The sequence below is a fragment of the Phragmites australis genome, chromosome 2 (assembly GCF_958298935.1).
Source record: "Phragmites australis chromosome 2, lpPhrAust1.1, whole genome shotgun sequence".
Lineage (NCBI taxonomy): Eukaryota > Viridiplantae > Streptophyta > Magnoliopsida > Poales > Poaceae > Phragmites > Phragmites australis.
The window spans coordinates 34374121-34387917 of record NC_084922.1 but is presented as its reverse complement, the minus strand read 5'-3'; the positions used below and the strand labels follow the sequence as shown (position 1 = coordinate 34387917).

General features: G+C 44.2%; 1 protein-coding gene across 3 annotated transcripts; it reads left to right on the top strand.

The window, feature by feature from the left end:
* Positions 1 to 647: 647 nt before the first annotated feature.
* LOC133908489 (glutamate synthase 1 [NADH], chloroplastic-like) lies at positions 648 to 12410 on the top strand. Of its 3 annotated transcripts, XM_062350535.1 has the most exons (23): positions 648 to 1034; positions 1579 to 1942; positions 2038 to 2157; positions 2247 to 2360; positions 2464 to 2616; positions 2699 to 2799; positions 3064 to 3160; positions 3647 to 3756; positions 3857 to 3960; positions 4068 to 4247; positions 4327 to 4670; positions 4799 to 4863; positions 4939 to 5408; positions 5773 to 6642; positions 7298 to 7452; positions 7579 to 7740; positions 7963 to 9492; positions 9723 to 9941; positions 10207 to 10481; positions 10607 to 10912; positions 11112 to 11379; positions 11536 to 11790; positions 11874 to 12410. In XM_062350535.1, the coding sequence occupies exons 2-23, from the start codon at positions 1607 to 1609 to the stop codon at positions 12129 to 12131; spliced, it is 6492 nt and encodes a 2163-aa protein (XP_062206519.1). In that variant the 5' UTR covers positions 648 to 1034; positions 1579 to 1606; the 3' UTR covers positions 12132 to 12410. The 3 variants fall into 3 exon arrangements, with proteins under 3 accessions (XP_062206519.1, XP_062206521.1, XP_062206520.1); XM_062350537.1 differs by lacking the exons at positions 648 to 1034; positions 1579 to 1942; positions 2038 to 2157; ... (2 more) ...; positions 2699 to 2799; positions 3064 to 3160 and adding an exon at positions 3401 to 3490; XM_062350536.1 differs by lacking the exons at positions 648 to 1034; positions 1579 to 1942; positions 2038 to 2157; ... (2 more) ...; positions 2699 to 2799; positions 3064 to 3160 and adding an exon at positions 3427 to 3551.
* Positions 12411 to 13797: the final 1387 nt, after the last annotated feature.

Genomic DNA, 13797 nt, shown 5'->3' with positions numbered 1-13797 from the left:
GGCAACACATGTGACAGTTGGAGGAGGCGAGATGATACCCATCAGGGGAGAGAAAGAGTTAGGGATGGAAAGAGAGAACGATACATGAGGGACATGCTAGTGCCAACATATGTAATGTCGTGAGTCTAGAACGCACATCCTTGTGAGCATATATGTATTTTTGTTCAAAATATGAGTGCACATATCATACACACAAAACATTGAGGTCTTATTCATTGGTGGAACATCTAAACCAACGTGATTTGATAGCAACCAATGGGTAGGTGAAACAAATTCACTGTACATACGTGGGTGATATAATTGGTGAAATTTCACGCACTAGCTTTAAGAGGCAAGCAAATCAATTTCTTAACAAGTCCAAACTGTATGCCAGCTCGTACTCGAATAAATGCCTTTTTGTTTACAGCACAATCGATTAACAAGATTCCTTTCTTCACATTAAAAATCACAGTATAATGGGCTGGACCCCTGACCAAGAATCCTGATTCCGACGGGGACTGGTACGTAACTACGGCAGAGATACCACTCCCCTAACGCTAACAACCAACAAATACTAAAATAATAAATAAAAAGGAAAAACAGGAGAGGAGAACGAATTCGTGAGAAGAACGGGACGGGAATATAGGCAGTGGGTGCGTGCGTGGGGACGCGACGCGATACGTGGAGGAGGAGCGGGGGTGGTGGGTTGGCAGGCGCGGCGAGCTCCCCTGCCCTCCTCCACCCTCTATAAATGCAGGGCGCCGAGCACCCCCCATACGCCCTATTACCCGGAGGAGAGGCGAGCGACGGGAGGAAGGAAGGGCAGCGAAGCCACCCCGCGAGAGAGGCGGCGACCCGCTCCCAACCCACCACACCACCGATCCTCGCCGCCGGCCACGCGCGGGGGCGAGCCGCTAAACCTAAGACACCGAAGCTCGGGCGTGGGTAGCGGAGCTAGCGTCGGAGAGGAGATCGGGATTCGGGATTACGCGCCCGCACGCCCTGTCCGGTTCCGTCCCCAGGCGGAGGGAGGGAGGCTAGGCGAAAAGCGAGAGGTACCCGCCCTGCACCCCAGCTTGCAAGGACCCGCGAGACGCGTTAAAAGCCGACGAGATTTAGCAACTTGGTTGGTTCGGTTTGGGCGTTTGGCTGTCGCGTGCGTGCGTGCGTGGTTGGTGGCGTGAGCTGCCGTTTCGATGGTTTTATTATTCGATCCGTCGCTGTTCGATTCTGCGTCCGTCCGTGCGTGCGTTTGTGAATCTGCCGTGCCGCGGCGGCGGCGGAGGAATCTGCGCCGCCGTGCGGGCGGTAGGTAGATCTGTTCATCTCCTCGTGTGTTTCCGTCGCTGAGGCGTTTGTCTTGTAATTTTCTCTTGGGAGTGCTCTGTTCCACTGCAGAGTGGCACAAGCTTTTCTCGATGCTTTTGGTGGTGACATGTGGGGAGACAACTTTGACCTGTCTGCTTGTTTTTCCAGAGCTTTTTTAATCTGTTTTTTTCCAGGAATTTTGGCTCTTCCTTTACCAGTATGGTGTAGTAGATCGGTTAATCGCTAATCGAACATCATCTCAGGTTTGTCTGTTTGATTGTTGCATGACAGGTGATACAGTAAGACGTGAGCTTCAGCCATGTCAACGGCGCAAGGCGCGGCTTTGAAGTCGGCGCCGATGGGCGCAGGCCGTAGGGCCCGGCGCGGCCGCCCCATGGCGGCGCCGCACCGCTCCGCGTGGCAGGGCTACGGCGGCGTGTCGCTTGAGGGCGGCGGGTTCGTAGGCGGCATGCAGCGCACCGAGGAGCGCGTCGCTCCGCTGGGGCCACGCGCGGCGGCGCGCGACGCCGAGGTGATCAGGCCGCTCTCGAAGCTCCCGGAGAGCAGCATTGGGCTCTACGACCCCTCGTTCGAGCGTGACGCGTGCGGCGTTGGGTTTGTCGCTGAGCTCTCTGGCGATTACAAACGCAAGACCGTGAGTTTCATCGACTAATAAGTACACTTTCTGTAGTTACATTCTTTTGATTTAGCGCGTTTGGGATGCCAATTTTGCTCTCTTTTCTTTTCCAGGTCAATGATGCCATTGAGATGCTTGAGAGAATGGCGCACCGTGGTGCCTGCGGCTGCGAGAAGAACACTGGAGATGGTGCCGGCATTCTGGTCGCTCTGCCACATGACTTCTTCAGAGAGGTGAGCGTCTTCTCAACAGAAAAAAAGAAGAAACAAAACTGTCCCTTTTTAACAGATTTATTCAAGGTGTTCCTTTGGTGTTCCTACAGGCCACAAAGGATGCTGGGTTTGAGCTACCACCACCAGGTGAGTATGCTGTTGGAATGTTCTTCATGCCAACCGATGAAAAGCGCCGTGAGAAGGGAAAAGCTGAGTTTAATAAGGTTGGTGTAACACACTGTCATTAAATTTGATTTAATGAGAGGCAGTGAGAAATGCGAGAATTTCATGTAAAGCTCATTTCTTTGACTAATTTTATCCATGCAGATTGCGGAATCGCTGGGACATGTAATACTTGGGTGGCGGCCAGTTCCCACTGACAACTCAGACTTGGGTGAATCTGCGATTGAGACTGAGCCAGTCATTGAGCAGGTTTTTGTCACCAAGAGTTCAAGATCGGAGGCCAAGTTTGAGCAGCAGGTCATTCCATGAGTTTACACTTTAAAGTTATAATGCACCTGTGATGGATTTGGCCTTAACTGTTTCTCATGAATTATTACAGCTGTATATCCTTAGAAGACTCTCAATCGTGTCTATACGAGCCGCTTTGAATATCCAGCGCGGAGGAGAGAGGGATTTCTACATGTGCTCTCTGTCTTCAAGGTGCTTCCCTTTTCTCACTTCAAAATTTTTGTTCGTGCTTTTATTTCATTATGTTTGAGGACTGAAAAGGATCGGGGAGTCTCAACTAAGCTCAGTTTTTGGAATGCGGTTTTGGCAAGACTTTTCATATCGTAAAGGGGGGATAATAAAAATGCCTTCAACTTGCTCTTAATAATTGTAAATCTGTATTCTAAGGACGTTTTAATTGATTATGTTTGTGTGAATAATTGTTATTTAATGTTGTATTTCTTCTGATCTTTCCAGGACTATTGTTTACAAGGGCCAGCTTAAGCCGAGTCAACTTAAGGGGTACTACTATGCAGACCTAGGTGATGAAAACTTCACGAGTTATATGGCTCTGGTAAATACAAAACCTTGATACTCTTACACAAAAATGTCATGATCGTAGTCGGCGGATCGGAACCAATAATAGCAAGGCTGTTGTAAGATCAAGACACGCTCCTGTGCAGGCATCAAACTTTGAACTGTCTTACCGTCACTGCTCTACTCATGCTATTTCAGTCCTGGTTCTTGATGCCTTAAAGTGAAGTATTAGAAATCTCTATTAGTTGATACCCGATAACCATGTTGCAGAGTCCAGCTGCAGTTCTGCTATGGCCGACTGCTATGCCCGACTCTTCAGGATGTGACCTCCGATTAGGTGGTGGGAAGAAAATGTGTTTGGTTTGAGGTAGCTTAGGGCTCCCAACTGTTTTGCATGAAGTTCTATGCAACTGACGCTTTCTTTTTTGGTAGTGTTACTGCTTTATTTTGAAGTTATATTCAGCATCTTACAGCTGCAAAATATGAGTATAATATGATTTGTAAAAGCCATACATTCAAACAGGTTCACTCAAGGTTCTCCACCAACACCTTCCCCAGCTGGGACCGTGCGCAGCCAATGCGTGTTTTAGGCCATAATGGAGAGATCAATACCCTCAGAGGGAACAAGAATTGGTAATCTTGCTAAACATTTGCCCTCTGCTGTTCCATTTTTGGTTTGACTTTGATGTGAATACAATCCTCCATATTCTTATGGTCTTTGGATTTATGACAGGATGACAGCGCGTGAGGGTCCCCTAGAGTGTGAGAAGCTTGGCCTATCAAAGGAACAACTGTCGAAAATTCTACCAATTGTGGATGCTACCTCTTCAGATTCAGGTAGGAGCTCAATGTCTCAGTGTTACGTGATGTGCAGTTGCACTTGGCAAATAAAAATTACTCATATTCTTGATACTTATTGATTGGAAAAATCACGTGAATTGTAGGTGCATTCGATAATGTTCTTGAGCTTCTTGTCCGAGGTGGGCGAAGCCTGCCAGAAGCTGTGATGATGATGATCCCGGAGGCATGGCAGAACGATGCAAACATGAATCCTGAGAAGAAAGCACTCTACGAGTATCTGTCAGCACTTATGGAGCCTTGGGATGGACCTGCTCTAATATCTTGTAAATATATTTTAACCCACTTTCCTTGTCTGATCATACTTCTGATGGATTACTTGCTCTAACTTGGTTTTCCGTATAGTTACTGATGGCCGTTACCTTGGAGCTACCCTGGATCGCAATGGTTTAAGGCCTGGTCGATTTTATGTGACCCACAGTGGACGTGTGATCATGGGTAGTGAAGTTGGCGTTGTTGATGTTCCTCCTGAAGATGTGCTGAGAAAGGGTAGGCTAAACCCAGGAATGATGCTATTGGTTGATTTTGAGAATCACACTGTAGTGGATGATGAAGCTCTGAAAACACAGTACTCTAAAGCTCACCCATATGGGGAATGGCTCAAGAGACAAAAGATATGCCTCAAAGATATTGTAGAATCTGTGCCAGAAACGGATAGAGTTGCTCCAAGCATTTCTAGCTCACTTCCGGTAAGTCCTTCGCCATGCTTCAACATTATATGTCTAATTGCCCTATAACTTTGACTAAGTTACTGATGACAACTTGAGCCTAACATAAGTAACCTAGCACTTACGATCTCTCTTACAATTTGGTGCAGCAAGAGAATGAGAACAAGGACCGTGTTGGTATCAATGGAATTTTGACACCACTGAAGGCCTTTGGGTAAGTAAGGGTTTAATTCTGTGTGATTGCCGTTTGAATTTATGCTGGATAATTATTCAACTGATCCAACTCCAGGTACACGGTAGAAGCCCTGGACATGTTGCTGCTGCCAATGGCTAAGGATGGAGTGGAAGCTCTTGGCTCCATGGGAAACGATACACCTCTTGCAGTGATGTCAAACAGAGCGAAATTGACTTTTGAGTACTTCAAGCAGATGTTTGCACAAGTTACAAACCCACCAATTGACCCTATTAGAGAGAAAATTGTTACATCTACGGAGTGTATGATCGGTCCAGAAGGAGACTTGTTGGAAACAACCGAGAAACAATGCAACCGCCTCGCACTTAAAGGTCCTTTGGTTTCTATTGATGAAATGGAGGCTATTAAAAAGATGAATTACCGTGGTTGGCGAAGCAAGGTGCTCGACATAACTTATCCCAAGAAGTCTGGAAGGAAGGGCTTGGAAGAAACTTTGGACAGAATTTGCGCTGAAGCTCGTGAAGCCATACGGAAGGGCTACACTATTTTGGTTCTCTCAGATAGAGGTTAGTGAATTCATTTACAGTATTTTATTGTTGTGCTATACCTCTATATGAGCATACTAATCACTTACAATCGTCTAAAGTTCCCCAAAGATAAGCAAATGCACTCTGCAATTCTTTTATAGTTTACGAATATCTTCAAGCAAAGCATATAGTATAACTGCTTTACAACTTGAGTACCATCATAATTTAGGTTAATATATGTTGTTCTTTTCATTTGCACAATGTGTCATAAAATATAAGTTCGTTTTTTTTAATCTTGAAAACAGCTCCTACTGTGCACAATTCAATTCCTTTGACAAGCTGTCGAAATTTCAAGTTTTTTGAGATCTGTAATTTTATTGTTATGCTTAAATTCGTTGTGCAGGATTTTCCTCAGATCGTGTTGCTGCCAGTTCTCTCTTAGCAGTTGGAGCAGTACATCAGCACCTTGTTGCAAATCTCGAGAGGACACGCATAGGATTGTTGGTTGAGTCAGCTGAACCTCGTGAAGTGCACCATTTCTGCACCCTGGTTGGATTTGGTGCCGATGCTATATGTCCTTACTTGGCTATTGAAGCAATTTGGCGCCTGCAGAATGATGGGAAGATTCCTTCTAACGGTGATGAGCATCCCTACTCAAAGGAAGAATTGGTGAAGAAGTATTTCTATGCTTCTAACTATGGAATGATGAAAGTTCTTGCAAAGATGGGAATATCCACCCTTGCATCCTATAAAGGTGCTCAGATTTTTGAAGCTCTTGGTCTTTCTTCCGAAGTGATTAGCAAGTGTTTTGAAGGTACACCAAGCAGAATTGAGGGTGCAACATTTGAAATGCTTGCACGAGATGCTCTCCGTCTTCATGAGTTGGCTTTCCCATCAAGAACCCCTCCATCTGGCAGTGCAGATGCAAATGCCCTTCCTAACCCAGGGGACTACTACTGGAGGAAAGATGGCGAAGTCCACCTCAATGACCCACTTGCAATTGGAAAATTACAAGAAGCAGCTAGAGTCAACAGCCGGGCAGCATATCAAGAGTATTCGAGGCGAATTCAGGAGCTCAACAAGACCTGCAATCTACGTGGTATGCTGAAATTTAAAGATATTACTGGCAAGATTTCGTTGGATGAAGTTGAACCTGCAAGTGAAATAGTGAAACGCTTTTGTACTGGAGCGATGAGTTATGGGTCTATTTCACTGGAAGCGCATACCACCCTTGCTATGGCCATGAACAAACTTGGAGGAAAATCAAACACAGGTATGTTCTCATCCATATGTGGCATTTCTCTGTTATCATTGTGACTAAGCTCATGTATTTTTTTTTTGTTAGAGTGGTATGCTGCCATTTTTTTTCCCTGAAACATGATCGGCATGCTGTCTACTTTTTTTCTTTATGCATGTCCTCTGCACTCAACATTTTAGACACAATCATGTCTAAAACTGTACTTGTTGCTATTAAATTAAACAATATTATATGTTGCCTATCTGCTCTTTTTCTAGATAAACTTATACCTTACCTTCTGGTAACCTTTTCATCTTCCCATTGATGTCGAATACTAGCTTCTGAAAACATATTATCCCCATTTTTTTGTTACAATTTATTGCAAGATAAGTTTTTCTTTATTTGTTATAATTTTAGAATGGTACACGCCTGTTACCTGGTAAAAACATCTGCTATAAGGTGCTGGCGTTTAATTAGAAAGTACTTGAATATACTTTTTCCTTCTAACAACCTGCATGCAGTATTCCTTTCTGATTATAACCCTTTCAATAGTTTGTGTGTTATATTCTAGTTAAGGAACATGGACATATATTCTTCTCAAACACATTTCTAAATATTGATATTAAGTATCCTTATTCCCAAGTTTAAAACCTATGCGACTAAATGCACTAATGCTAATATCTCTGTGAAGGTGAGGGAGGGGAACAGCCATCTCGTATGGAGCCACTTGCTGATGGTTCAATGAATCCAAAGCGAAGTGCAATCAAGCAAGTTGCTAGTGGGCGGTTTGGAGTTTCCAGCTATTATCTGACTAATGCAGATGAGCTGCAGATAAAAATGGCTCAGGTACTTTGTCAGCATTATGCAATATGCAGCCATTAAAATGATTGCATCCTGTTGAAAGAACATGTCTTCCATATCTTCCATATCTCATGTTGAAATTTACCTTTCCTTGTATCTTGAAATATATAGGGCGCCAAGCCTGGTGAAGGTGGCGAGCTTCCAGGTCACAAGGTTATTGGTGACATTGCTGTCACAAGGCATTCTACAGCTGGTGTAGGGCTGATTAGCCCACCTCCCCATCACGATATATATTCGATTGAGGATCTTGCACAACTTATACATGATCTTAAGGTACAAATCATCATCATAGCAATGCTGTTCTCTATACCCAAGCAATGTGCTTGTTGCTGTCTTATCAACCTGTGACGTTGTCTTATTAATCTTAATAATTCATGGATCATTTGCTGTGAGGGCCACTCTTGCTACTTTATACTAGTGAACTTGCACATGTGTATGTGTATCTCCAACTTACAAATGTTGTTCACTGATAGTGATATTCTTGTCTGTCTGCAGAATTCAAATCCTGGGGCCCGTATCAGTGTCAAACTAGTCTCTGAGGCTGGAGTGGGAGTTGTTGCTAGTGGTGTTGTAAAGGGACACGCAGACCATGTTCTTATTTCTGGCCATGATGGAGGCACGGGAGCTTCACGATGGACAGGTATTAAGAATGCTGGACTTCCATGGGAACTTGGGTTGGCTGAGACACATCAAACTCTAGTAGCAAATGGGCTTCGTGGTCGAGCTGTTCTGCAAACAGATGGACAGTTAAAGACTGGTAGAGATGTTGCTGTTGCTTGCTTGCTTGGTGCAGAGGAATTTGGTTTCAGCACTGCCCCACTGATCACACTTGGCTGTATTATGATGCGGAAATGCCATATGAACACTTGTCCTGTTGGTATAGCTACTCAAGACCCAGTACTTCGAGAAAAATTTGCTGGAGAACCAGAGCATGTCATTAACTTTTTCTTCATGCTTGCTGAGGAGCTAAGAGAAATCATGGCTAGTCTCGGTTTCCACAACATTATTGAAATGGTTGGACGCTCTGATATGCTTGAGGTTGATCCAGAAGTAGTGAAGAGCAACGAGAAACTTGAGAACATTGATCTCTCACTGATCTTGAAACCAGCTGCAGAGATTCGTCCAGGTGCTGCTCAGTACTGTGTTGAGAAGCAAGATCACAGCCTTGACATGGCATTAGATAACAAACTAATAGATTTGTCAAGAACTGCAATTGAAAAGCAAATTCGTGTTTTTATTGAGACTCCAATCCACAACACCAATCGATCAGTTGGCACTATGCTCAGTCATGAAGTCACAAAACGTTATCACATGAATGGATTGCCTGCTGGTACCATTCATGTGAAGTTCACTGGAAGTGCTGGTCAAAGTTTTGGTGCTTTTCTGTGTCCTGGAATCACTCTTGAGCTTGAAGGAGATGGCAATGATTATGTTGGTAAAGGATTGTCTGGTGGAAAAATTGTTGTGTACCCACCAAGGAAGAGTTCATTTATTCCCGAAGACAATATTGTCATTGGTAATGTAGCTCTATATGGTGCTACCAAGGGGGAGGCATATTTCAATGGTATGGCAGCAGAAAGGTTTTGTGTTCGCAACTCAGGTGCTCAAGCTGTGGTTGAAGGAATTGGCGATCATGGATGTGAGTACATGACTGGAGGTACTGTGGTTATCCTTGGGAAAACAGGAAGAAATTTTGCTGCTGGGATGAGTGGAGGCATTGCTTATGTTTATGATGTTGATGGGAAATTCAGTGCCCGCTGCAATAATGAATTAGTTGATTTATATCATGTGGAGGAAGAGGATGACGTTATCACATTGAAAATGATGATAGAACAACATCGACGGAACACTGAGAGTGTTTTGGCTAGAGACATACTCTCTGATTTTGATAATCTTCTTCAAAAATTTGTAAAAGTGTTTCCAAGGGATTATAAGAGGGTTTTGGAAAACATGAAGGTGAAAAAAGCTGCTGCTAAGCACACAAAGGATCCTAAGGTGACAAATGGTATTTCTGTGACAACTAAGGTGAGATACATCTTCAAGTGACAATTCTGCTTCATTCTTCACAACTCCTACTATGCTACTGTAAATAACTATGAGTTATTCAGAGCTTAAAATTATATTTTCTTTAGAATTTCATATTTTATAGAGAAGTTAACTCCATTAGCAAAAGTTTGTCCATCAGAAATAGCTATAATATACTTCCAATACTCTGGAAGCTTTGTTTGACTAATTAAATCAACTTTGATGTACAGAAAGTACAACTTGACCAGTCAACAAGCCGTCCAACACGTGTTGCCAATGCCACAAAGTACCGAGGTTTTATTACATATGAGCGAGAGAGCATTTCTTATCGAGACCCAAATGTGCGTGTTAAAGATTGGAATGAAGTTGCAATTGAATCAACGCCAGGTCCACTATTAAACACACAATCTGCTCGCTGTATGGATTGTGGCACTCCTTTCTGTCATCAGGTGATATTTCAATTTGTATTTTTTTTATTTAAGATTGTTAATTCCCTTACCGTAGTGGTTAAGGATGGATACATTTACTTCATTCAGCTGCTGAGGTTGAAAGACAATTATTAGTACATTTTAAATCATATTGAGAACAAGTTGCTGTCTCCAATAAGTTATTGTTTTTACAATACTTCTGTGATGCAACTTGTTTATTGTTGTTCTTATCCACTAATACGATAAGACTTCATAACTCTTCTTGTAACATTTTTTACTTTTACAGGAAAGCTCAGGTGCTGGTTGTCCTCTTGGAAATAAGATCCCAGAGTTCAATGAATTAGTTCACCAGAATAGATGGCGTGAAGCATTGGATCGACTTCTTGAGACAAACAACTTTCCTGAATTTACAGGACGAGTTTGCCCAGCTCCTTGTGAGGGGTCCTGTGTTCTTGGGATTATTGAAAATCCAGTGTCTATCAAAAGCATAGAATGTGCAATTATAGACAAAGGTTTCAAAGAGGGATGGATGGTACCGCGGCCTCCACTTCAAAGAACAGGGTATTTACTTTTAAATTTTTTATTATGCGTCAATCATTTTTTTTATATATTTTCAGTCATTTTTAATTGCGTTACTAGGTAACATCTGAGTTACACTCATTAACAATGAAATGTTCCTATTGCAGAAAGAAGGTGGCCATCGTTGGCAGTGGACCAGCTGGTTTGGCCGCTGCGGATCAACTAAACAAAATGGGCCATTTTGTAACTGTCTTTGAACGTGCAGATCGTATTGGAGGTCTAATGATGTATGGTGTGCCAAACATGAAGACGGACAAGATTGACGTAGTTCAACGCCGTGTTAATTTAATGGCTGAAGAGGGTGTCACTTTTGTTGTGAATGCCAATGTTGGGAGTGATCCTTTATACTCAATTGAACGCCTACGCTCTGAGAATGATGCAGTTATTTTGGCTTGCGGAGCAACAAAACCAAGGTAACAAATTGAAGACACTCAAATGAAGATTTTAATTTGTATTAGCTCCTAAATGTTACCCATGTACTTGTTTGTAAGATACAGAAGTTTTAACATTATTAACTGCAACAAAAGTAGCACGATGAAACAAATACTTCAAATAGTCGTTCTGTATTATGAGCATGTCCTTTCATTCTAATATTAAGCGGTCCTTGAACAGAGATCTCAACATTCCTGGACGTGAGCTGTCAGGAGTTCATTTTGCAATGGAATTTCTCCATGCAAATACCAAAAGTTTACTCGACAGCAACCTGGAGGATGGTAAATATATATCCGCCCAGGGGAAAAAGGTGGTGGTTATTGGTGGAGGTGATACAGGCACAGATTGCATTGGTACATCTATTAGGCATGGTTGCAGCAACATAGTAAATCTTGAACTTCTTACCAAACCACCAAGCAAGAGAGCTGCTGACAACCCGTGGCCACAGGTAAATATCTCTTAGTCAATGTCCCTTTGTTAACTGTATATCATTTTCTTACACCGAACGATTAGATTGGCAAATGCAGGAACTACAGCGTTGCGTGTATATCTGTTTCAATTTGGGACAAGTTCTTATTTGTTTGTTTTCTCCTTTCGCCTGTAGTGGCCAAGAATTTTCCGTGTTGACTATGGGCATCAGGAAGCAGCTACCAAGTTCGGGAATGACCCAAGAACTTATGAAGTCCTGACAAAGCGTTTTGTTGGTGATGAAAATGGCAAGGTGAAGGCCCTTGAGGTAGTGCGCGTAAAGTGGGAGAAAGTAGATGGAAGATTCCAATTCAAGGAAATCGAGGGATCACAAGAGATCATTGAGGCTGATCTTGTCCTCCTAGCTATGGGATTCCTGGGTCCTGAAGCAGTTAGTATCCCTCTCGCTATTCTAGTGCCTAAAGTATCATTCATGACAAATTTTCGTGAAATAACTGTCTTGTCTTTCTGCAGACCATCGCTGAGAAACTGGGTTTGGAGAAGGACAACAGGTCAAACTTCAAAGCTCAGTTTGGAAACTTTGCAACCAGTGTTGATGGCATTTTTGCAGCTGGGGACTGCAGACGTGGACAATCACTGGTTGTTTGGGCCATCACGGAGGGGCGGCAAGCCGCTGCAGCTGTAGACAAGTACTTATCAATGAATGATCAAAATGCCGCAAAAGACATCACTCCCTCCGGTGCAGGTCTTGTTCAGCCGGTTGCTGCATAAATTGAAACATATTCTAGGTTCTCGTTAGGATACCCTGTGGTTTTTACTTTTGATAACAGCACATGGTGTTCTTGTAGTTGAAAACAAATAAGGCCGGGCTCATTAAGGAAAGAGAGCCCTTTAATATCTTGATATATAAACAGTTGGAAGTTTTGGTGGCTATTGTTTCTTCTTCTTTTCCAGTTAAAATGTTTTGCATGTCGAGATCCGAGATGTGGTTTTGTAGTCCGAATAATGTACAGTCTTCTTTGAATTGATAGATGTAAATTTGTCGGGTGATATGGCCATTTATTCCCAGGGTTTATGTGCAAGTAGCCAAGACATCATGAGCTATCACAACTGGCAACTTTCCAGCGTACAATTCACATCTTTCCTGTCTGATGATGGTTCGAGTTTGAGTACAGTTAGTGGTCAATTAGTAAATTGGTGTTTTTATTGAAGGGATATATCTTTTGATGAAGAGATTTCAAACCTTTTCGTTATATCTATTAGGAGAGGGACGTGTCTCTCCAATAGTCACTTAGCTCAATTTTGCTAATCGGCCATCCCAAACAACACGTTAATCTTCCAATTCCAGCGTCGAACAAAAGAACACCACAGAAGGGCCACCATACTTCGTCTTCTTCCTTCACGGTGTTTCCAATCGATGACGAATCTAAGCAAGGCGGTCGGCGGCAGATCGACAAACCGCATGAAGGCGGCACTCAGAACACAACGAGAAGTCACTCGATGGTGGTGCAGAAGAGAGGCCAACGGTGCAGACAAGTAATGCATCTCCGATAGCAGACACGCCTAGCTTCCATAGGATGCCATTCTCCATCTCCTACCTCCGTCAAATCTTCGGTAAGCACAAATGCATCATCTTCTGATCAAAGGTGTCCATACCTTGAACATTTTGCGCTGGAATGGCGTCTTGTTCTTCCTCTGTCTGGTCCTCACCAACCAAGGCGTGGTCCTCCTCGACCACACCACCGCCTTCACCATGAGCACCGTCGTGCACTCCTTCGATGGTCGCAGGTGCTTACTTCCAGGGATGTTATCACCGTGGCCCTCGCGCCATCCGTCATCCTCTTGTCGGTGCGAACAGCAATGGACCAAGTCGCTCACCGGCCACAACAGATGATGATGGCGTCATCCACCCTCAGACGCCTCCACGCACCCTCGGTGGTGCACAATCCATGAAGGTAGATGGCGCTCCAGCCCCACGGTGGTGGCGCACGCCAGAACACCCCGAGCCATCCTCCCCGCCCTTAGGCGGCAGCGGCCTTCGGATGGCAACCCAACCCCTCCTATGGCTTACCGATTATCCCTCCAGCGACGCGCCGATTGGCCGACGGTGACCCTACATGGAAGCACCAAATCCAGCAGCGCGTCGGTTAGCCGACGGCGGCGCCTGGTCTCCACCCAGTGGCTCCTCGCTAGCCTGGCGGCGGCTCCCTGAACCACCCTAGCGGTGGCAGTGCCGCACATCCACCTATCGATAGTGCCTGATGTGCCCTCCATCATGACTAGCTCGGCTCCGATCCCTTTGCTGCGGCGCAGCCTTCACTCAGGCAAGCAGCGGAGGCCCATGCAGCGGCAACGGCTATAAGGAGGCATGCAATTTGGGTTGGCAACCCTAACTGTCGGCTATGCCATTTTTATACGGCATGGGGTGAGGGAGCAC